At 34.5% G+C, this 23,487-nt stretch overlaps 1 protein-coding gene across 1 annotated transcript in view; it reads right to left on the bottom strand.

Moving 5' to 3' along the window:
- The window catches only part of NEK1 (NIMA related kinase 1), a 179,826-nt gene that overhangs the window by 5,834 nt on the left and 150,505 nt on the right, over positions 1-23,487 (bottom strand). Inside the window, exons 27-31 of the mRNA XM_087437435.1 lie at positions 22,235-22,411; positions 18,585-18,705; positions 9,450-9,538; positions 8,548-8,795; positions 1,149-1,300 (exon numbers count right to left, since the gene is read on the bottom strand). Coding sequence (XP_087293561.1) covers positions 1,149-1,300; positions 8,548-8,795; positions 9,450-9,538; positions 18,585-18,705; positions 22,235-22,411 — 787 coding nt within the window. The remainder of the gene's footprint in view (positions 1-1,148; positions 1,301-8,547; positions 8,796-9,449; positions 9,539-18,584; positions 18,706-22,234; positions 22,412-23,487) is intronic.

Below are 23,487 nucleotides of genomic sequence, written 5' to 3'. Positions count from 1 at the left end.
AGTGACCCTGGGTACAGCAGAAGTGAACGCTGCCCGGTCTTTTTGCGCCATCATCTCACCTTCCAGTGCTGTATCAGACAATGCTTCATAGCGTTTTCATGCCCAATTTTTTCGGAAGTGAGTGGCCAGGTCCTTCTTCCTAGTCTGTCTTTGTCTGGAAGCTCCACTGAAACCTGTCCACCATGGTGACCCTGTTGGTGTTTGAAATACTGGTGGCATAGCTTTCAGTATCACAGCAATATGCAGCCACCACAGTAGGACAAACAACAGATGGGTGGTGTGGTTACCTGACTGGGCCTGGGCCAGGGCGGTGAGAATGCCCAATCTTAACCTAGACCACTAGGGCTGGCTAGTGGTATTCCAGGGTACCCTGGTTTTATTTCCCCAAAGAGTTTGTAACATTTGTCTGAGGGGCTCAGAGACTGTTGGTGGTGAAGAAGGATTACTGAAGGAGGTGAAGGAGGATTACTGTCTATGGGGCCATCACTTCCCACCACTCTCAGAAGTGTTGGTTAAATTTCCTTCCTGGATTCTAGATTCTCCATGAATCATGAAGAAAGGGATTCTGTGAAAGCAATTAAGTTACATGCAGAACTCACATGTGAGCACATGCACATACACACAAAACCCAAACAACTATGTATTCCACCTGCTAACTCCCCACTGCCATGATTTTGAAATCATACATGGCAGGAGACAGATGTGGATGGAGCTTCCTGGTTATCTTCCTGGGGAACCCTGTAGAGTAGTAAGTACTTCATAATTCGTCATTGCAATCTTTCTATCATGTGGCATTACACGTTAAATGGTTATTATCCTGCTAACATTCATTCATTTAACCAATATTAAGCACCTACCATGTGCAAGTCACTGTGCTGGATGCTCAATGGTGAATAAGAAAGAAAATCCAAATAGAAACCATTTCCTTATACTCCTCAAGTGAGATTAAGTTCCATTATTTAGAGGCAGATACACATATCAAAATGTGCATGATGGTACTTTAAATATGTTGTAAAAAGTTAAAGGAGTAGTGAAAAGTCAGCTACAGATCATTTTTAAAAACTGTCTAGGTAAGTCACCATCTCTAGAACATATATAAATTCAGAAGTTCTGTTAGTGTTAGTATCTATTAATGACATCACGCTCACATGTCTTCAGAATCAGAAGGTCCTTCTTTAATGTGCTCATCTTCAATTTCATCTATTTCAAGATTGTCTTGACGTACATCTCCTACAGTAGGAACATCCATCAGTGTTCTGAACAGCTTGGAGAGATCGGGAAGTGAACATGTCCTCAACATCTAAAAAAAGTCAACAGATTTCTTATTAGGAGTAAGATAATTAGAAAATAAAAATGAGAGAAAAAATTAGTGCCGATAATAATTTTGTTATTTTATCATTTTGTTATTTTGGTGAGGAAGATTAGTCCTGAGCTAACATCTGTTGCCAATCCTCCTCTTTTTGCTGAGGAAGATTGGCCCTGGGCTAACACTCACGCCCATCTTCTTTTACTTTATATGGGACGCCTGCCACAGCACGGCTTGATCAGCGGTGCACAGGTCTGCGCCTGGGATCCGAACCTGTGAACCCTGGGACGCTGAAGAAGAATGTGTGAACTTAACCATTAAGCCACCGGGCTGGCCCCCTATCATTTTGTTATTTTATATATATATATCTCTCTCTCTCATATATTTAGAGCTAGAAGCTTCGGAGGTGACCTGTCCAAGGTGAGAACCTAATTCTCTTGAATTTCAGCTCAGTATTTTGTCAGCGAAGAAACTAAACTTGCGAGTTATGCTTGGGTTTCAACATAAAGTCACCTTTAAAAGGTAGGGAGAGGTGTTTATTTGGGGTATGCACATGGAATGGAATTGGAAATCTGTCAGGAATCAGGCGGTGCTAGAAACTGCCAATTCTTTCCTTCTCACTCATGGCCCATATTGTCCCTCTTTCAATGGTATCTCTGCTAAGTCTTCCTCTCATTTTCCTATGGCCAAACCTCCCCACATATTTTTGACCTGAAGTGAGTTAGTCTGAAGCTTGGCTAAGCACCAGCACACATAATTGGTGGCCCTTTGTATCACTTGGTCCTAGGAGTTGCTGGCTAGCCAACACTGCTTAAATCAGGGTCCTCAAATTAGTGCAAAGAAAAGCCTAACATCACTTTTGTGAGCAATGGACTGTGAATGAAGCCTTTCCATTTGCACGGAAGGCTGGAAAGACAGGCACTTTGATGTTAATACTGAGAATTATTTATAGTAGCAGAGTGAGAAGGAATTCAGCAAACTGAGTTGAGAAAAAACAATGCACAGTTGAGGTGTTTAAAATCTAAATTTGTGTTGGATAAGACCAGAGATAATAGGAATAGCATCTGTGCTCGAACCCTTCAACAATTAGAATGTGATGGACAGACAGGGCTATGAAACAAATATCTATATTCGTAAGACTCGGGGTTGGTTAGCCCTAAAGGACTCTGAGATTTGAAACATGACTCCTAAGGCCCTGATAAGAACCCTACACCAGATGGAAGACTGAAGAAAACACAACGTTTAGCATATTAATGAAAATTTATATACTTGGCCAATTTTATTGGTACAAGCTGTTTTCGAGAACAAAAAAGGATAGATTTCCATTATTTGAACATCATTTACATATTATAGCACTCAAGAGGGAAAAAATGGTTATGAACTACAATATGGTGAAGATACACTGCTTCTTGAAGCACTTAGTAATGGTACTGAAAGTATTTCTTTTGCTGACTCTCCCACTGTCAGCAGAATTTATGCTTGTTTATTATTTTAATGGTTTGAATCATGTATATTACAAATGAGCAGTATGCAAAATATGCACCCAGTAACAGTTTCTCCAGATACATGCTAATCAAAAAAAATAAATAACATACATGCATTATATACCTAAATACAAGGGGACTACACAAAAGGGTGCAATATTTTTTAGGCTGAGATAAATTTTACCCCTGGTAAAATAATCTCAATTCTAGTTTATTCCTTTCACTAATTAAAATAACTTTCACAATCTAACATAAAATAACACAGTTAGAAAGAAATTTCAAGAGGTATGTAATCTGACAACCTTCCTCTTGGAACGGGTTTACACATTCATCAATCCAACAGCTATCTCTCCTATATTAAAAACTCTTTTTGTTCATGGTCTTTGATAGACTGTAAAGTTTTAAATAGGATATTCATCTTCAGTCATAAAAATTTTATATAAGACCCCTTTCAGTTCTATAATTCTGATTCTACTAAATTTTTTTCATGTCATTTAAATAATATTCTATAGTTTTAACATTCATAGAAAGAAATCTTTCTGAAAATAGCTGTTCATCTATAACATGTTGCCTGAGATCTTACTTCATTTATAGTCAGACTAACTTTTTTCTAATTCTTTGTAGCATGACTTTACACAGCTAGCATTTGGTACCATTATAAATCAAATAGGAGAGCCATGTGTTAGGAAAACTGAAAATGTTTTTTTAAAATATTCACTTCCTTTAGATTTTTGGTTGTTGGTTAAGTTCTATTTTTTCTCAAAAACGGAGAGGACCATGTAAGATAGTGAATGAATTAAGTACTAGTTGCACTAACAGAACTTCATATGAAATTCTACTTCAAAGAATTCTGTCAACTCTTTTCTTCACCTGTAGTATTTTCCATATAAAATTATGAATTAGTAATATTCTGGTTACACTACAAAATGGTTTATGATGAGTACGTTTATTTAGCCTGTGCTTACTGCAATTAAACGATAATATTGTGCCCTCAAAATAGCTTCTACAAATACGTGCTTACTTCAGGCCATAAACTGGGATAAAAATGGATTTAAAACATCGAAAAACTGTAAACACTTACCAAAGGCAAAAATTAGGAATATTATCTAAGAATTGATATTTTAGCAAATCAAAAGAAGGCATTTAAGGTACTTTGCTATTTGTGAATTGCACATTAATATTTTTCCCCCACTCTGCATTTGCTATAACAGGAAAAGAGATTCTCAAGTTTTCATAGAGATCAGTTTTCCACTCCACTCCCCAGACGAGAAAACTATCAGTGGAACACATCTGGTCTCTCTCTCCACCCCTTATTCACTATCCCCTGAAGTGAGGAAGGTCTAAAGGGAAGGACAGGCAGCTTTTTCATTTGGCAACCAAGACTCTGTTCTTATGTAAGTCAGATCATGAGAAGATCACATCTTTAGACTACTTTATTTTGACTTATTAAAAATTTACCTTTAGTGATCTTCATTTAAGTGTTACACTCTCAATTTTATCAAGTCACAATTACAACTACCTTATGAAAGCTGCTACTCTATTTACAGTGTTTCTTGTCAGAAACAATGCAACCTAGAAGACAATACAATTCTAGATCTAGTGGAAATACCCTTTCAAACTGAAAGTGAAATAAAAAATTTCTAAACAAAAGCTGAAGAAAATTCATCATCAACAGGGCTGCATAAGAAATGTTAAAGGAAGTTCTTAAAGTGGAAGAAAAATAATACCAGATAGAAACTTGAATTCTACACAAAGGAATGAAGAATGTCAGAAACGGTAAATATGTAAATAGATTTTCTTTCTCAATTTTTACTTTCCGTAAAAGACAATTGAATGTTTAAAGCAAAAATAATAAAAATATACCGTGGAGTTTATAACATATGCAGAAGTAACATATATGACAATTCCACAAAGAACAGGTAAGAGAGTAAAAATGGAAGTATACTGTTGTAAGGTTCTTACATTACATGTGAAGTGGTATTATGTGAAGGGAGACTGTGATAAGCTAAAGACATATCTTGAAAACTGACAATGACCACTAAATATTTTTTTAAAAGTCTAACTGATAAGCAAATAGTAGAGATAAAATATTTAATCCAAAAAAGGGAGAATAAAAAGTAAATAAAGTATTTAAGTAAGAAAATTAAGTAAATAAAGTAAAAAGGAACAAAAGAAGCGATGAAACAGATGAAAAAAAAGCAAAATAAGTTTAAACTCAATCATATTGATAATATATTGAAAACTACATTAGATATAAATGGTCTAATCACTTTACTGAAAGGATTGTTAGTCTGGTTAAAAAGCAAGACTCAACTATATGATAACTAAAAGAAATCTACTTTAAATACAAAATAAGTTTGATTAAAAGTAAAGGATGTAGGGCCGGCCCTGTGGCGTAGCGGTTAAGTGCGCGCGCTCCGCTACTGGTGGCCCGGGTTTGGATCCCGGGCGCGCACCGATGCACCGCTTCTCCGGCCATGCTGAGGCTGCGTCCCACATACAGCAACTAGAAGGATGTGCAGCTATGACATACAACTATCTACTGGGGCTTTGGGGGGAAAAAATAAATAAATAAAATATGAAAAAAAAAAAGTAAAAAAAAGTAAAGGATGTAAAAAATATATACCATGTAAACACTAAGCAAAAGAAAGCTGGAAAGGCTATATTAAAACCAGACAAAGCAGATTTCAGAACAACGTGATATAACCAGGGATAAAGCAAGTCATTTCATAATGTTAAAGGGGTCAATTCCAGAAGACATAAAGATTATTAATTTACATTCAATTGACTGGAAATGTCCACACTCCTGTCTCAGTGATTGATAAACAAGTAGAAAGAAAATTAGTAAGGATATAGAAGACTTGAACAACATTATCAAAGAGGGACACTTCCTAACAATAAATGTACCAATTCATCCAGAAGACATAACAATACTAAATTTTTTTCACTCAATAACAGAGCTTCAAAATATACGGAACAAAAATTGACACAACTGAAATGAGAAACAGATAATCATACAAGTATAGTTAAAAATTTCAATCTTCTTTTCTCAGCAACTGATAGTTAAAGTAGACAAAAAAATCAGTAAAGATAAAGATTTGACAACATTATCAACCAATTTGAATTAATTATGACATTTGTAGAACACTTCGCCCAACAAAAGAAGAATACACATTCTTTTAAGGAGATCTATTAGTAGTAGTAGCTGCCAGCAAAGGAAACTGAAGAGGGATTAATGGGTGGAGAGGAAGACCAGGAAAGTATGATATAAAGGAAGCCAATAGAGAAAATGATTTAAAAAGGTATATATCAACTCTGGTGAAAGAAAAGTCAAGAAAGATGAGAGAAGAAGGTATAGGGAATTTGGTAACATACTGGTAACTGATGATTTTGACAAGAGCAGTTTTAGTGGAGGAGTGGAATGAAAACCATACTACAATGTATTGGGAAATGAATAGAGGTGGTGACTGCAAAGATACAACATATTCAAGATGTTTGGTTGTAAAAGGGATCAGAGAAATGGGGTGGTAGCTAGAGAAGGACAAGTAAAGGACTTGAGAAGGTGAAAGAAGGTAGGATCCAAAGCATAAGAAAGACTTCCTTTAGTAGAAAAAAGGACACAAGTAGTATAACTTAACATTTTTTAAAAAGAACTTGTAACAAAAATCAAGAAGAGGTTAAATTATCCCACTTTAGTAAACAGATTATATAAATGCTTATAAATAATTTTTACCTTTTCTTCACGATCCAAGGCCACCATATGAACATTGATTATTTACTATTTTGGCCCAATGATGAACTTTCATGATCTCACAGATTTATGGGATAGACAGGTATGGCTTTCTTTCCTTGCCTTAAATGGCTACAGATTGCTTTGATTTTCTAGTGTTTTTTCCTTGCCCCTTCCCTCTACATTGGCTATGCTGTGCTTACTTCCAGGGTAAGTACATCTATAGAACAACCAAGGCTGAACTAAGGTTATGAAAGAAAATAAAATAATGAAATGTATTATGCAAGGAATATTAACTTTAAAGACAGCAGCAAGTTATTAAAAAGCCCTGGGCTAAAGAAACCTATACACCTTTACTACAAAAGAAAGTACATGAATTATATGATAATCCTTGTCTGTTCTATCAAGGATATACCAACTTCATATCTTTGAAAAGCTGACTGCTATTAGATAAGTGAGAGAATTTAGCAATCTCTGCATTTAAGGTAAGCATAAGAAAATATTCCATAAACTAAAAACATATCCAATTGGAAAATTAAATTGAAAATCAAAATGACATATTTAAAAAACAATCAAGGACAAAAGAATTCAGGCAATACAATCATACACAGACTTAAATACATGAAAAATGTTCAACCTCACTGGTAAACACAGAAACACAAATTTTAAAACATTAATACCATTACTCATTCATTAAATACACAATTTTTAAGTAAACGATAATAGCTGGTGCTATTTAGGGTACAAACTCTCATACACTATTGATGGCACTATAAACTGTTTCTTGAAGTGAAATCAGGCAATACACAATATAATTCTTGAATTCCACTTACAAAAATTATTTTATGGAAATAATTGTGGATATGTACAAAGATACAGATGTAGGTGGTTACAATAACAAAAACTGAAACCTAAAAGCCCAACAATAGAAATAAATTACCTAAAAAAATTATGATATAGCAGCACAAATGGAATTTGTGATGATTAAAGATGATATAAGAGAAAATTTGATAATATGACAAAATGCTATTTTTGTAATAACATTATTTGTAATAATATTTGTAATCATTTTACAATACATATTAACTAGAAAAGCAGGTTACAAAAAGTATGCATAATATCCTATTTTAGTAAGAAGTTATATATATGAAAAGGAATACAGGCATACTTCCCTTTATTGTGCTTTGCAGATACTGCGTTTTTTACACTATCTTCTACCAGCAAAACGATTACAACTCCTGAAGGCTCAGATGATGGTTAGCATTTTTTAGCAATCAAGTATTTTTAAATTAAGGTATATACATTGTTTTTTAAGACACAATGCTATTGCATACTTAATCGACTACATTATAGTGTAAGCAGAACTTTCATATGCACTGGGAAACTTCTATATGTGACTCAATTTATTGCAGTGGTCTGGAACTGAACCTGCAATTATCTCCAAGGTGCACCTACATAACAAAATGATATGTGATTTACTTTGTATTTTTAAATTTTCTATAGAGATGATGTTCTAATTTCTTAATAAGAAAAACTTGTTTGCATATTTTAAAAATAGCAAGTGAGAAAAGATAAGAGGTCTGAAAAACTTCTACCAGAAAGTGCATCTATTAATCTTTCTAGGTACAAATTAGGCAATATCGCACTTCTATCTATTCAAGACATTTTGTTTAAGCTTAGTCTCATACTAAAAATGGAAGTTGCGTCGGGTAGTGGGAAAGGGGGATAGCATGAGGGTGTAAGAGGGATCTTTTGCTCAAATAAATGTAGACCCTATAAAAAGAATTCTGAACAGGAAGCCAATGAAACAGTCTTTGCCCTAGTTGTACTCTCAATGGGAATTTCTTTGCAGTATCTCTGAAGATGAAGGTTTCTTGTTTTTGTTTGCTTTGATGTTATGTGTGTTTGTGTGTATGTGCTTATGTTTTTAAGGGATTAAAACTCAATATAATGGTTTATTAAAGAAAAACAATCAATAAGAAATAATATCAAATGGATAACATTTTCCATTTGAGGAGCATACTTGCCTTTGGGTTGTTTGCATCAAATAGACCAGTTGAAAGTCCAATCAGCAAGGAATTCTTGTTTTTATTTTTTGGTGGTGAATCAGAGCGAGATCGCAGTGGAAAGGATTCTTCTGGTGAACACAGAATTGATTGAATTTGAGAGACTACATTCAAGTGTTCAGAACGAACCATTTTATGAAAAAATGGTTCTGGTTGCATAGATTTATCTGCGTCATATTTAGAGTGCTGAGAATCATCTATTCCAGGCTCTGTGGTATAAAGGAAAAATTATGTGGTAAGTCTATATAGTACTTAAAGTCCTAAGTGATATTGAAAAAACACAATATTTAACACAAATTCTAGCAAAAAACTCCTTGTTTATCAGAAAAACAAAATCAAAATATATATGTGATTATATTACCTTAAAAATAATCTTTAACAGAATATAACGTTTTCTTTTCAGAAAGCAGATTTAATTTGTTGTATACATCCATTATCTTGGAAGTTCTACAATGTAGATGCAAATGCAAGGAAATGTGAAAAAATACTGTTTAGACACTCACACTTAGTTCTAGTTTATCTTTGTTCCTATAGGCTAGATAGAAAAAATTATACTTCTATTTTAATTAATATTATTAAAAACAAGAAGACAACTTATTTAACGTCCTTTGCACATTGGCTTAGTTTTGGCAAGCAATTCTTTTCATTTTGAACATTCAGTAAAATAACTGACCTAGAAGTTTTATTGCCCACGTTGCCAAATAATCCAGGCTTATAAATGCAGAGTGCAGAGCTCTATGCCTATAATATTTTTTAAATAATTGAGGTGACTGATAAGGAATGCTCTCTATTAATACATTGTCCAAATAAAACAGGTTAGTGTTAAGAACCTTCCAAAATCAGACCAATACAATGATGCTTACCCATATGAACTTCACTAAGTTGATCCACATTCCTCAGAATTCCATCTTCAGAAACTTCATTTTGCTGAATGGTGACCCTGTCTTCCAACCTGCTACAGATAGAAGCACCAGTAAAAAAAAAAAAAAACCCCAAACACAGTTTACTAGAAATAAAGGCACTCTCAAATACAAAAAATTAAACATAAGTTCACTAGCATCCTGTGAGCCCTCTTTCAAATATTTTTCTCACTTTTATATATACATTTTCTCACAAGCACATTGTATTTTTCACCGTTCAAACCTTCACCAATCATAATCATTCACAACGACCAGCCTTACCATTTCTTGTAACAGAGATCCCAAAGTAGACCCCTAGACATCAGCAACACATGGAAACTTGTTAGAAATGCAAATTCTCAGGCCCACCCTAGACCAATGAATGAGAAACTTTCGGGAATAAGGCTTGGTTTCTTCAGCTGGTTTTTGCCAGGGTTGAGATAAATCATATTATGCCTAGTGGTCAAGATGGAAAAATTAGTCCTAAGTTTTCTTGGGTGATGCTTAATTTTGAAAGCATGAATGATCCATTTATTAGTAGGACTGATAGCAGAATTATTGCTAATGGTACTTCATATGAAATTGCTTATGCTATTGCTCGTAGGGCTCTGATTAATGCATATTTTGAATTGGAAGCTCAGGCTGATCAGAGAATGAAATAAACAGCTAGGCTTGATACAGCTAATATGAATAGTACTCCTAGGTTTCTATTAATTAGTGGATATGGTACAAGTAGTGAAATTCAAATTGTTAGGGCTAGGGTGAAGGCCAGGATTGGTGCAATAATAAATATGGTTGTTGATGATGTTAGTGGCTATAGTGGTTCTCTCTCTTTTTTTTTTTTTGGTGAGGAAAATTGGCCCTGAGCTAACATCCATGCTCATCCTCCTCTATTTTGTACATGGGATGCCGCCACAGCACGGATGGATAAGCGGTATGTAGGTCCACGCGTGGGATGCGAACCTGCGAACTCTGGGCTGCTGGAGCAGAGTGTGCAAACTTAACCACTACGCAACTGGGCCAGCCCCTGTAGTGGTGCTTTAACGACTAGTTTGACAGCATCAGTGATAGGCTGTTGTAAACCATGGGGGCTGATGATGCTGGTCTCTGGCAGAATTGTATGTAGCCTAACACTTTTCATTCGTCCAGTGTGAGGGATGCTACACAAGTAGAAAGGGATAATTAATAGGAGAATGTTGATTATGAACATGTTGTTAGGAAGAGGAATGGAACCTCTGGTAAAAAAGGTTTAAGTTTCATGCAATTACCGGGCTCTGTCATCCTAACAAACCCTGTTCTTGAGCAGGGCTGGGCATAATTAGATGGAAATTATATCATCTATTAGTTTGAAGGTGCTTTTGTGAAGTGGCCCTTATTTCTCTTGTCCTTTCATACTGGCAGAAATGTAGAAGATAGAAACTGATCTGGATTGCTCCAGTCTGACCTCAGATCCCATAGGACTTTAATCATTGAACAAACGAACCATTAATAGCAGTTACACCACTGGGATGTCCTGATCGAACACCGAGGTCATAAACCCTATTGTCTATACGAGTTCTAGAATAGAATTGTGCTGTTATCCTTAGGGTAACTTGTTCCATTGATCAATATCTTAGATCAATAGGTGATAAAACATTTTGACTAGCTGGTCTAGATTTTAATCATTCGAAGTTATTTTATACCCCAACCAAAACTGTTAGTCCATTTCAAGTTTTGTGATCCCTTAAATTTGGTTAATTTTTGTTCTTTATGGACTAATTAAAGCTCCACAACGTCTTCTCATCTTATCATGTCATTCTTGCCTCTTCACAGGAAGGTCAATTTCACTGATTACAAGTAAGAGACAGTAAAAGCCTCATGTGGCTATTCATACAAGTCCTTATTTAGAGAACAAGTGATAATGCTACCTTTGACAGTCAGGATACCATGGCCATTAAACAGATGTCACTGGACAATACTAGAAATGTTAGAGGTAATGTTTTTGGTAAACGGGCGGGGGTATGTGTTTGCTGAGTTCCTTTAACTTTTTTTAATCTTTCCTTAAACACATACCTGTGTTGGGTTAACAATTAGTTCAATCAATAATTAATTACTGGGTTAGATTTATTTTGTTGTTAACTATCAGTGGTTAGTCGTTCTGATAAAAGCTCATGCAAGGAGAAATAATTCTTGTTACTCATATTAACAGTATTAGATTAGGAGTTGGTTTTTATTTTTGGAACTAAGTATGTTGTTGAGCTTGAACGCTTTCTTAATTGATGATTGCTTTTAGGCCTACTTTGGTGCTGTTTATACTTACTCTCTAAGGAAGGTTGTATCCTGCTTCTACAAGGCTGTACCTTTTTAGATTAGTATTTAAATTTATATTAGAATTGCTATTTCTTTAGGTAAATTTAAATTTGAACTAAAATTCTATTCTAGATAACCAGCTATCACCAGGCTCATTAGGCTTTTCACCTCTACTATAAATCTTCTCACTATTTTGCTACATAGATGAGTTTGTTCTTTAAAACTGTTCACGGGTAGCTCTCTGGTTTCGCAGTGTTTAGCTTAAGTTCTCTTTGTTAAATTGTTCTAGTTAAATCATTATGCAAAAGGTAAAAGGAGTAAACTTTGCTGTTTAATACTTCTTTCATTTGCTTACAGTACTTTCTCTATAGTGCCAATTAAAATTTCTATCTTCTATAGTTTTAATTTCAAGCAAATGTTTTAATTAACTTATTTATGAAAGTTGAGTTTGCTAAGTTTGGGCTAGCTTTAATTCAAAGTGGTCATTTACTATGAAATCTCCTGGGTGTAAACTAGATGCTTTGTTTAAGCTACACTTTGGTTTATCCAACCCCACTTTCCAGTATGCTTACCTTGTTACGACTCGTCTCTTCTTATACATTTAATATGTATTAATCAGTTCTATTGCAGGTTTACGAAATTTGAGGAGGGTGACAGGTGGTGTGGGCGTGTTTCACACCACCTAATTCAGTTAGGCTCTCTATTCTTATTTACTACTAAATCCTCCTTTAGTCTTTAATTTCATAAAGACTTCATGTAATTTAATGTTCTTAAAATAGAAAACGTAGCCCATTTCTTTCCATCCCATAAGCTACACCTTGACCTAATGTTTTTATGCCTAATATTTGTGCTTACCATATGCTTACTATAATTCCTTTTTAGGGTTTGCTGAAGATAGTGGTATATAGGCTGTATTAGCAACGGTTGGTAAGGTTTATCGGGGTCTATTGATTATAGAACAGGCTTCTCTAGAGGGACATAAAGCATCACCAAGTCCTTTGAGTTTTAGGCTGCTGCTAGTGGTACTCTGGTGAGTAATTTTGTTAAAATAATTATTTGGGTTTAGGGCTAAGCATAATGGGGTAGCTAATCCCAGTCTGGGTCTAAGCTATCACATAGTCAAAAATATTAAAGTCACTTTCATAGGTTTATTTTTATTTTAGTTATAGCTTAAGTTTTAACTTTATTGTAATTATACCTCTAACATGCTTTGCGCTGGAGTTTTATTAATTTGGGTTAATCGTACGACTGCGGTGGCTAACCCTAATTAATATACCAGTCAAACTTTCATTTTTGGCTTAATTTTTATCACTGCTGTCTCCCAAAGGGGTGTGGTTAGGCAAGGCGTCGTGAGCTACTTTTTAGTGTGCTTGATGCCTGCTCCTTTTAATCACTGGTGATTTAGAGGGCATTCTCACTGGGATGCAGACACTTGCATGTGTAATTCTACTAAAAATTAATAAAAAGGCTGAGACTAAATCTATGTGTTTATGGAGTTAATAAACTCATCTAGGCATTTTCAGTACTTTGCTTTAATTGTTAAGCTACATTAACAAGTTAGTTTTGGGATTTATATCTATTGACTTGAGTGATGTGTTGGAAAAATATTTTAGAATTTGGGTAGTTATAATTTATTAGGTGAGGGATTAGTAAAATTTTGGTTTGGGGAAATGATTAAATGTACTTTAATTTCTCCAAAAAAAGTTAGATCTAGGGAGATGTCTGTTTATGGAAATTTTATGGATTAAAGTAGCATGTTGGCATTAATGGAGAAACTTTTACAATTTATTGAGTAGTTTTTTCTAATCTTTGGGGTTGATGATACGGATTTTTTTGTTTAATAATTTTGATTAAATATATTTTATTGGGGTTAAATTATTATTACAGGATGGGAGTTAGGCTTTACGTGTTGTTATATATATTCAATCTTGTTTTGGGGTTTGGCAAGATTATTAATAAATATACACAGTCTAAAGTTTAAAAGAGGGGTGGGGCAATTTGCTAAGCTAATTATTTACTTAATAAGCACACGTATGCGTACGTGGAAAATTGTTCTATGTCCTGAAACCACTGACTGAATAACACCTTACGGTTAATGATGCTGGTAAATAATATTCAATATAAGCTCACCTACGAGTTGCTTGACTGTGTTAAGGCCTTTACAGCCATAACTGAGTCACAGCATTCCCCCAAATTAAAAAATCCCAAATGCATGACACCACAGTTACATGTGAGTGTATTACATGCGATTAGTTATTATTCCATCAAGATGTCTTTTTAAGGGTGATTTTAGGTGATATGGTCTTGAAGTAAGAACCAGATGCCAGATATAGATCATTTTTAGAAACCCCTACATGTTATGGGCCTGAAGCGAGAAGAGGGACATGCTGTGGACGGGTTGCTGGTTTCTCAAAGCTTGGTGATCAAGTATTATTTACTGGTTGTGATATGCATATTGACTAGAAATGATTTGACTGAATGGAGTATGTCTGATCAATAATAGTAGGTTCTATGTAATATCAACCATATATAGTCTTTCATGGATATTTATGGGATATAAGGTTTTATGCACAATAAACCATCATATGTATTATGTAATGTTAATAGTTTAATGTACATGCTTATATGTATGGGATAATTAATGCATGATTATACATATTTGCATATTATACAATTTATGCTAGTAAGTCCCAAAGTAATTCTAATGTTTGCTAATGTTTAAGAACCACTACTTTAAGCAATCAAAATGCCCCTTAATAGCAGAGACTAAAAAACAATTACGATACATTAATACTATGAAATATCTGTTATAAAAAGCAGAAATCTATATGAACTAATATGGAGTGAAAGTCTACATATATTAAGTAAGCAAAGTAATTTGGAGACCAGTTTGTATTAAATGGGGTTAGGTTTCAAAAAAATGGTGTGTAGCACAGTAAAAGGAATAGAATGATATGCACAAAAATGTTTTAACCCTCAAAGGGAGTAAATTAATTGAGGACAAAAGGTAAAGAAGAACTCACAATTTTTATCTCATACAGCTGGGAATTAAATTCATGTATTATATTTTTTTAACAAAAACTTAAAGAATGGAAGAATATATTCCAAACGGTAGCAGTAATTTATATCTGGGGGTTTGGTTTATAGGCAGATTTTATTTTCTTAATACTTTTTAATCCATCTCAAATTTAAGTAATTTTTTACTTTTTCAGTTTTAAATTTTGAATAATTTTTTATTTTTATTTTTTAAAGTTTTAATTTTTTTTCGAGGAAGATTGGCCCTGTGCTCACAGCTGTTGCCAATCTTCCTCTTTTTTCTCCCCAAAGCCCTAGTACATAGTTGTGTATCATAGTTGTAGAGTTGTAGCTCTTCTATATGGGACACCGTCTCAGCATGGCTTGATGAGTGGTGAGTAGGTCCGAGCCCAGGATCCGAACTGGCAAACCCTGGGCCACCGAAAAAGAATGTGCAAACTTAACTTCTCCACCACTGGAGCTGGCCTCCTAAAGTTTTAACTTTTTTAATGATATAAGTAATATATTTCTTCATTCAAAACGTAATATTCCTTGGTTCCTCAAAAAGTTAAACACAGAATTACCACATGCCACAGCAATTCCACTCCTACGTATACACCAAAAAAACTGAATACAGGTGTTCAAATGAAAATTTGTACACAAATGTTCACAGAAGTACTATCCACAATAGTCAAGAGGTAGAAACAACCCTAGAAATGAACCATCATCATCTGCTGAATGTCCATCAACTGCTGAATGGATAAAAAAATATCATATATTCATATAATGGAATTTATTAATTTTATTCATATTATTCAGCCATAAAAAGAAATGAAGAACTAACACGTCCTACAACATAGATGAACCTTGAAAACATTAAGCTTAAATCAAAGAAGTCAGATACAAAAGCCACATACTGTATGATTCCATACGAAGTATCCAGAATAGGCAAATCCATAGAAACAAAAAGCAGATTAGTGGCTGCCAGGGGCAAGCGGGGAGGGCAAAATGGGGGAGTGGCTGCTTAATGGGCGCAGTATTTCCGTCTGGGGTGATGAAAATATTCTGGAACCATACAGTGGTAATGGTTGCACAACACTATGAATGTTGTGTACTGAATGTACTGAATTATACACTTTAAAATGGTTAAAATGATAAATTTTATGTTATATGAATTTCACCTAAATTAAAAAAAAAATGTAATGTTTATTCTAAGGACTTCCCTAACCACTCAAATCCTAGTTCCTTTTACTATTATCAGGTTGGTGTACATCTTACCATACTTTTTCTTTAAATTTACATACATACATGAGTACATTTATAATAATTTTTACACAGAATTATCATAGCGTTATTCCAATATATGGAAATGCTTTTTTATTCACTATAATTTTATTTCATTAATCATTCAATACTTTGGACATATTTCCATATTAATACATGGAGTTGCATTTTATTCTTTTAAGTGCTGCATACTATCCATAATGCAGTACATAGAAACACAACAGTATTTTTAACCACTTCCTTATTAACGATCATTTAAACTATTTCAAATTATTTGCTATGACTCTTCTGCGATTAACATTCTTCATATGCTTCTTTAGGTCAACATCCAAGTCCTGCCCACCACCTGTTTTTCTAGATAAAAGTGTATTGGGACAGCCATGCTATTATTTACGTATTATCTATGGCTGCTTTTGCAGTACCAAGGCAGAATTGAACAGGTGCATCACAGACCGTATGGTCTACACAGCCTAAAATATTTACTATCTGGCCCTTTACATAAAATGTTTGACAAACCCTGTTATAAAACATGGCAAAGGAAGGAACTTCCTAGTTACTTTTTACAAAGAAAGCATAACAAGAATACCGAAATACGACGACGACGATTTCCCATAACAAAAGAGAACTACAGATAACTCTCGCAAGTATTAATACAAAAATCCTAAAATAAAGTACTAGCAAACAGGAGTACATTAAAATAATAATACATCAAGACCAAGTAGGGTTTATTTAAGGTATGCAAGATGGTTCAGTATTAAGCAATCTATTACTATAATTCATTATAGTAATAGATAAGGGAAAACATTTATATGAATGGTTCCACAGAGACTGAAAAGTCATTGGACAAAAATCCATTGCTGATATTTTTTTTAATCAGTAAAATATGAATAGATATCTAACTCAGCTAAAAAGTAGAGTCATGCCTAATGAGGGTTAATGTTAAAATTATCTTCAGTAAAATCAAGAACAAGACAAAGATATCCCCTATTTCCAATATTTAACATTGTATAAAAGGTACTAACCAACGTAACTGGAGAGAAAGAAACCAGTGTTAAAAAAATTGAAAAGACATAAAGCCAACATTATTTTCATATGATATGACTGTGTATCTGAAAAATAGAAATATTCAACTGAAAATCTATCATGAATGACAGCAGAAATCAATAAGACAATGGGGTACAAAACCAACATGAAGAAATCTACAGCTTTCATATATACAACCTTCTACATACAAGATCTCACAGAAGAACAGGCACCATTTATAACATCAAACAAAAGATAATATATCTAGGAATAAGCTTACCAATGAAAGTGTAAAACCTAGATAAAGGAAACTCCAAAACTCCAAAAATTGATCAAAAAGAAAGGCCTCTCATGCTTCTTGGACAGGAAGAATATAACATGTTGCTTTTCCCCATATTAATTTATGAATTTAACACCCTGATAAAATACCAATTGATTTTTTTGGGAGGGGGAAGGTGGGCTAAATTTATTAAGTTCTAAATTCAGATAAAAAATTACACAAACAAGAATAGCCAGGAAAACCAAAAAAGAAAAGCAATGAAAGGGAATTAGCCTTAAATGATCTTAAAATATATTTTACATTTTAATTAAAACAGTGTGTACCAGCACACTGAATAAAGACCAATGGAACAAGAAAAAAAAGTACAAGAATGGACTCACATAATTAGGAAAATTCAGTACATACTAAAAGTGGCATTTTAAATCTAAGAAAGACAGATTTTTTAATAAATGAAATTGGAACTACTGGGTAGCCATCTGGAAGAAAAACTGAATCCACACACCAAGTTAAATTCCAAATAGATCAAAGGCTTAAATGTAAAAGTGCCTATGTAAAAGTACTAGAAGATTGAAAAATTCTTTGATAACCTTAGAAAGAACAAAGTTTCTCTGAATAATTATTCAAATTCAGATAAATAATTCAGATAAACATGACAACTTAAAAAAAACAACACTTCTGCAAGGCAAAAAAATGAAACATAAATAACCAAGAGGGAAAAAATAGTTGCAATTTACACAATAATCAGGGCAAATATGTCTAATATTTAAAGAGTTATTACTAATTTATAAAAGACCAACAACTAAATTTTAAAAATGGGTCAAAGATTTAAACAGAGAACTTACAGAAAAAGAAATACAAATAAAACTTAAACATTTGAAAAGATGTGCTCAACTTTACCAAAAATAAGAGAGAGATTAACTAAGACCCCAAACTGAGATCTTATGTTTTATCTATCAGATTGGTAAAAATCAAAAATTTGATAAGGTTGGCAAGGCTATAAGGAAAATAGGAGGTTTCATATTTTCTCTCTTTATATACTTGTTGATTTTTGAACCCTATGAATGTAATATCTATTCAAAAATTAAATTTTTTATAAGGTAATATAATAATAGGATTGAATGCAATATTAGGTTATTATAATATATCTTAAAAAGGTATTATAAAAAGAGACCCAGGTTTTGAAATGTAAGAAAAAAGAGGTAACATACTCCGTTTCCTTTGTTTCTTTTATCTCACTAATCCACACGTCGATGATAGTGCATGGCAAGCTACCATCTTTGTTTACTCCACTTGGCTCTTGTAGAACTTCTGTTTCCAAGTCATCAGGTTCTGAAAAGCAAAAACATAACAAAAAACATGTCTCAAAGCAAAATTCGTTTACAGAAACTGAACAAATTTTCTATAAATTATCATAACATAGTTTTAGGGTAATAGATTAATTATAACAGAAAAAATTAAATATTTTATCTATCGATCTTTAACCCTGTTACTGTGTTAACTCTCTAGTTCAGTTATTTCTAAAATGGTAGACTTTTCCTTTTGCATTTTCACTGTAATCAAAATACTCAAAAGAAATAGTGTACAATCTGTATTTTTCATTATTATATGAAATTTTCTCTTCAGTAAAATTTCAGTAATACATAAATCGCTTTAAAGAAGGTATAAAAACTAGTCTAAAAAATGATATCTTTGGCCAGACGTACGGAAGGAGAACAGACTGTCATACCATTGATTAGTAACTGACAGAAAGTTTGATCACTGCAATCCACCTTTCAACAACCAAAAAAGAAAACAAAATCCTATGAACCTGTACTTCTACAATGATATTGAGAACATAATTGGAGTGCACTAAATCTATTTTCCTAAACCCTCAAATAATTAATGATCAGGGTACTACCTCTGTTTACTGGTGGTCGCTTATTTTATACCTGGCAGATATTTTCTGAAAGTCAATAGTGATGAGAAGCGAGTTTCTTTCTTCATTTGTAAACTTCTCTTTTTCCTCTCCAATTCAGATTATCATCTTGTTTAAGCTACCATCGCCCCTCTTTTTTCATGAAATCCAGATAATCCTTCCTTCTCTATTTTAAAAGTTTCCAATTAGCTGTCCTATTTAGAACGATAATTGATATTGTACCAATCCTTAAAGTTTTTATCTTTTATTCAAACGATTTTTGTTGTCACTCTATACAAGCTAAGCACTTGGGGCAGGGGGGATTCTTTTTTATTTATTTTTTAATGAATAATTGTTCTCTAGCACCTTAAGCCATGTCAACATGATTCATCCTACAAACTAGATTTGTGACTGTATTGCCCGAAAAGTCTAAAATATTTACTATGTGGCTCTTTGTAGAAAAAATTGCCAACTCTTGTACTAGGCTATACAGCCTCTATCATATGCCTAATACGGTTGTTTTTTTTAAAGAAAAGGCATAAGATACCTACTAACTATGATTCTAATGAATAAGACTATTTAAGTTACTGTGGTGAATTAAAGATGGTCACACATATAGAAAGGTCTCTGATGTCCCTCTCATCTAGAGGAGGGCTCTGTTTCCACTCCCTTTGAATTTGGGCTGGCATTGTGATTGCCTTGACCAACTGAGCACAGGTTGAGTGTTGCTATGCCAGTTCCAGGTCTAGCCTTTAAGAGAACAGGCAGCTTCTACCTTGGAATCTGGAAACCTAAGCCACCATGAAAAAAGTTTAACTATCTTGGAAAGACTACATGGCAAGACCCTGAGACTAAAATGAAGGAGAAGTACCCAGCTGGACGAACATAGCTGAGCCCTGCCAAGTCACCATGCATGGGAGTGACATAATTTTGTACACTCCAGATAAGCCCAGCTGACAGCTGAATACCACGGAGTGATACAAGTTGATGCCACATAGAGGAGAAGAACCTTCCCAATTCTTAATCCACGAAAGTGTGAGATAAAATAAAATAGTTATTTTAAGCCACTAAGTTTTGGGAGTAATTTGTTTTGCAGCAATAGATAACTATAACAGAATTTCATATCTGAAAATGAGGTGCTGACATAAGAAAAGCCTAAAATCGTGTGCCCTGGTTTTGGGACTGGGCAGCAGGCAGAAGTTGAAAGGGCTTCAAGGACACTGTTGGTGAGATACTAGTCAGTGAAAAAAAGTTACTGGAGCCTGGAGAAAATGAAATTTTTGTTATATAGTGGCAGAAAATCTGGTATCTGTGATAACAAAGACAATAGAAAATGTACCTAATAGATTCAATGATCTAGCTAAGGAGCTATCTAAGGAGAACACTGGAAGTGCCAGCTAGCTTCTTCTACTAGCCTCTGATAAAGTACAAGAGAGAGATTAATTGAAGAAAGAAATGTTTAGTTATGGGGAGAATTTAAAACAGACAGTCCAAGATAATGCCTTCTAGGCAACAAAAGCTTATCAGAGGAAGACACGGCCTCAAAATAAACACTAAATTTAGGGCAGTCAAGCGTGGTCTCAGGGCAAAGATGAAGTCAAGTGTGTGATCATAAGACTTTCTGTTATGGCACAGAAAGATTTAAAGGCATGCCTCACAGACTCTCTTTGCTCGACAAAAGGATTGCTAAGAATCTCAAGTGCACTGTCTCACAGCATCTTCATAGGAAACTCAAGGCCAAGAATGGCCTCAAAAAAAGAAAGTAGTTTTTGTCAAATGTAGTGAATATCAGTAACAGTCATACAAAATCCCAAATTAAGAAAATTCTACTTGCAGAAGCACCACCAGCTTGGATTGAAAGGAAAAGATACAGTTCAGAAGAGAAGAGCCTTTGAGGACCCCAACTTTTGGTACAAGGGAAGCAGGCTGTCAATGCTACTCCTGGCTGGATTTCAGAATTTCTATGGACCAATGATTGCTATGTGCTTCCCGTTTTCCTTGTTTTTGCAAAGGAGTCTCTGTTTCACCATTGTATGTTAGGTATATAGAAGGCAAGTAACTTTCTTTTTTACTTCTAGGTCTTCAGATTGAGAGTAACTATACTCAAAGAACTGTACCCAAGGAAACTCATCCGTACACAGGACTGACTCTGATAACAACATCTTTAGACTTTGTGCCAATGTCATAATAAGATGAAGCTTTGAGAAAGGGTAAGTGTATTTTGCATGGGGGGGAATGTAAGTAATTTTTGGTCAAACAGCAGATTATGGCAGATTAAGGATGCCTGCAAATTCTGTAACACTCTTACCTTTGAGAGGTGGGATCTGTTTTGCCTCCCTTTGACTCCAGGCTGGCCTGTGATTGCTTTGACCAATGAAGTACAGCGGAAGTAATATTGTGCCAGTTCTGAGACTAGCTTTTAAGAGTACAAGCAGCTTTTACCTAGGTATCTGTGTGCCCTGGGCTGCCACACAAGAAGTCATACTACTTTGTTGGAAGGAGTGTATAGAAAGGCCTGGAGACTGCACGAAGAGGGAGAGGAGTCTGGCTTAGCCCAGCCTTCTACCTGTACCTGCCAAGACAACAGTTAAGCCATTCTGGACCCATCCGACCAGCCTGGCTGCCAGTGGAATATCAGCAAGTGAGCCCAAAGACAAAAGCACATGGATTAGAAAACTCACATTAGCCAAGCCTTGTCTTGACACACAAGGGATGTATGTCAATTCCCGATGCACAAAATCATGAGATATAATAAAATGGTTGCTATTTTAACACTCAGTTGTGGGATGATTTGTTATGCAGCAATAAAAAAAAACAGACTTATTACTAGAAGTATAAAAACAGTGAACCTAACTTGAGATGAATCATCCAAACATACAGACATATTTTGATGGCTTGTTTATAAAGAAGAAATTAAAGTTTAATTAAACCAAATACAGCTCATTTTGACTCATTAAAACATACCATCCAAATTTCCTTCTGGTTTCAGTGACGTCTGTGGAAATGCCTCACTAAACTTTGGACTGTCTGTCTCAACAGAAGAATCAACAGTAGCTGACGGTTTCATCTCAAGTGAAATACATTTTACTTTTTCTTCTCCAGTAATCAAGGGTTTGTATTTCTCCCCATCAGGAGAAATCTCTGAAACAACAAAAAATGAAAAAATCATGCTCTCTTTTCAAAATGACTTGAACTTTATCTATAACAGTGTTTAGAGCAAAGGTCAAAAACTGCATTTTTACAACAGGAAATTACTGGTTAAGCTCTGTTATATATCAGAAATTAATAAATGAATTGCTCAGAAACTCTCTATACTTTTAATTGATGCCAGGAGAGAATGGATTTACCTCAGAACAACTTATTGCAGTTATCTACACGACCTCCAGGTCACTCCCATTCAGTCCTCAAAGATGTTACTTTTTAGCTCACTGTCAGGAGATCTCCACAACACTAATTCTGTCTTAACTAATTTAGCTGATTTATATATGTACATCAATAATTTTTCCAGTATGTGGGCTTGTCAGTTCCTCTCCAATGATCTTATCTTCACCCCACCTCAGTCACTCCAATGGTCATATCTTGGAGACCTTGCCATTAACTACAGCTCCTCAAAATGTTCAATGTTAAATATTCCACCTTCTAATATCTTATTTTTCCACTTATCTCCCTCTGCTATCCCAACTCTAAAAAATGTTACCCCATCAGTACCTACAACGCATTGATCCTACTACATTTTCTCTCCCCATCACCCCAAAGTCCATCTAAAGTCTATCATTATAATCATTCTCTTGCATACATCCTCAACTCATTGTACTCACATGCCAAAATCCCAACCCGACACAAATTCAATTTTCTGCCTACTATGTGTGCACACACATGGCTGAAACGGTTGGAGAAAAACAGAGATCCTTGGCTCACTGGTCTTGATTTCCATTCATTATCACTGAAGTCAAATAAGCCCTTTGTGTTGCCTGCTCTCCTACAATATATAACACTGGGTTAGCAGGAACTGCCCCTATTTCAGTCAATTTCCTTAGGGAAAAAAGTTGTGTACAGGTATTTATAAGTTGTTTTCCCTCTTACTTATTCTTAGTCAACAGGGGATAAAAGTATAGTGCTGCTCACGTTTTGGAATATCTTCCCTTCACCAAGCCTCATCAACAAACTGATTGTGGTAGAGGTCACAGCTGTGTTTTTGCTCATTCAGCCTTACCATT

This window comes from Ceratotherium simum, chromosome 12 (assembly GCF_057802395.1).
Source record: "Ceratotherium simum simum isolate JZ-2026a chromosome 12, ASM5780239v1, whole genome shotgun sequence".
Taxonomy (NCBI): domain Eukaryota; kingdom Metazoa; phylum Chordata; class Mammalia; order Perissodactyla; family Rhinocerotidae; genus Ceratotherium; species Ceratotherium simum.
The sequence above is the reverse complement of the archived record's forward strand: the minus strand, read 5'-3'. Positions and strand labels throughout refer to the sequence as shown.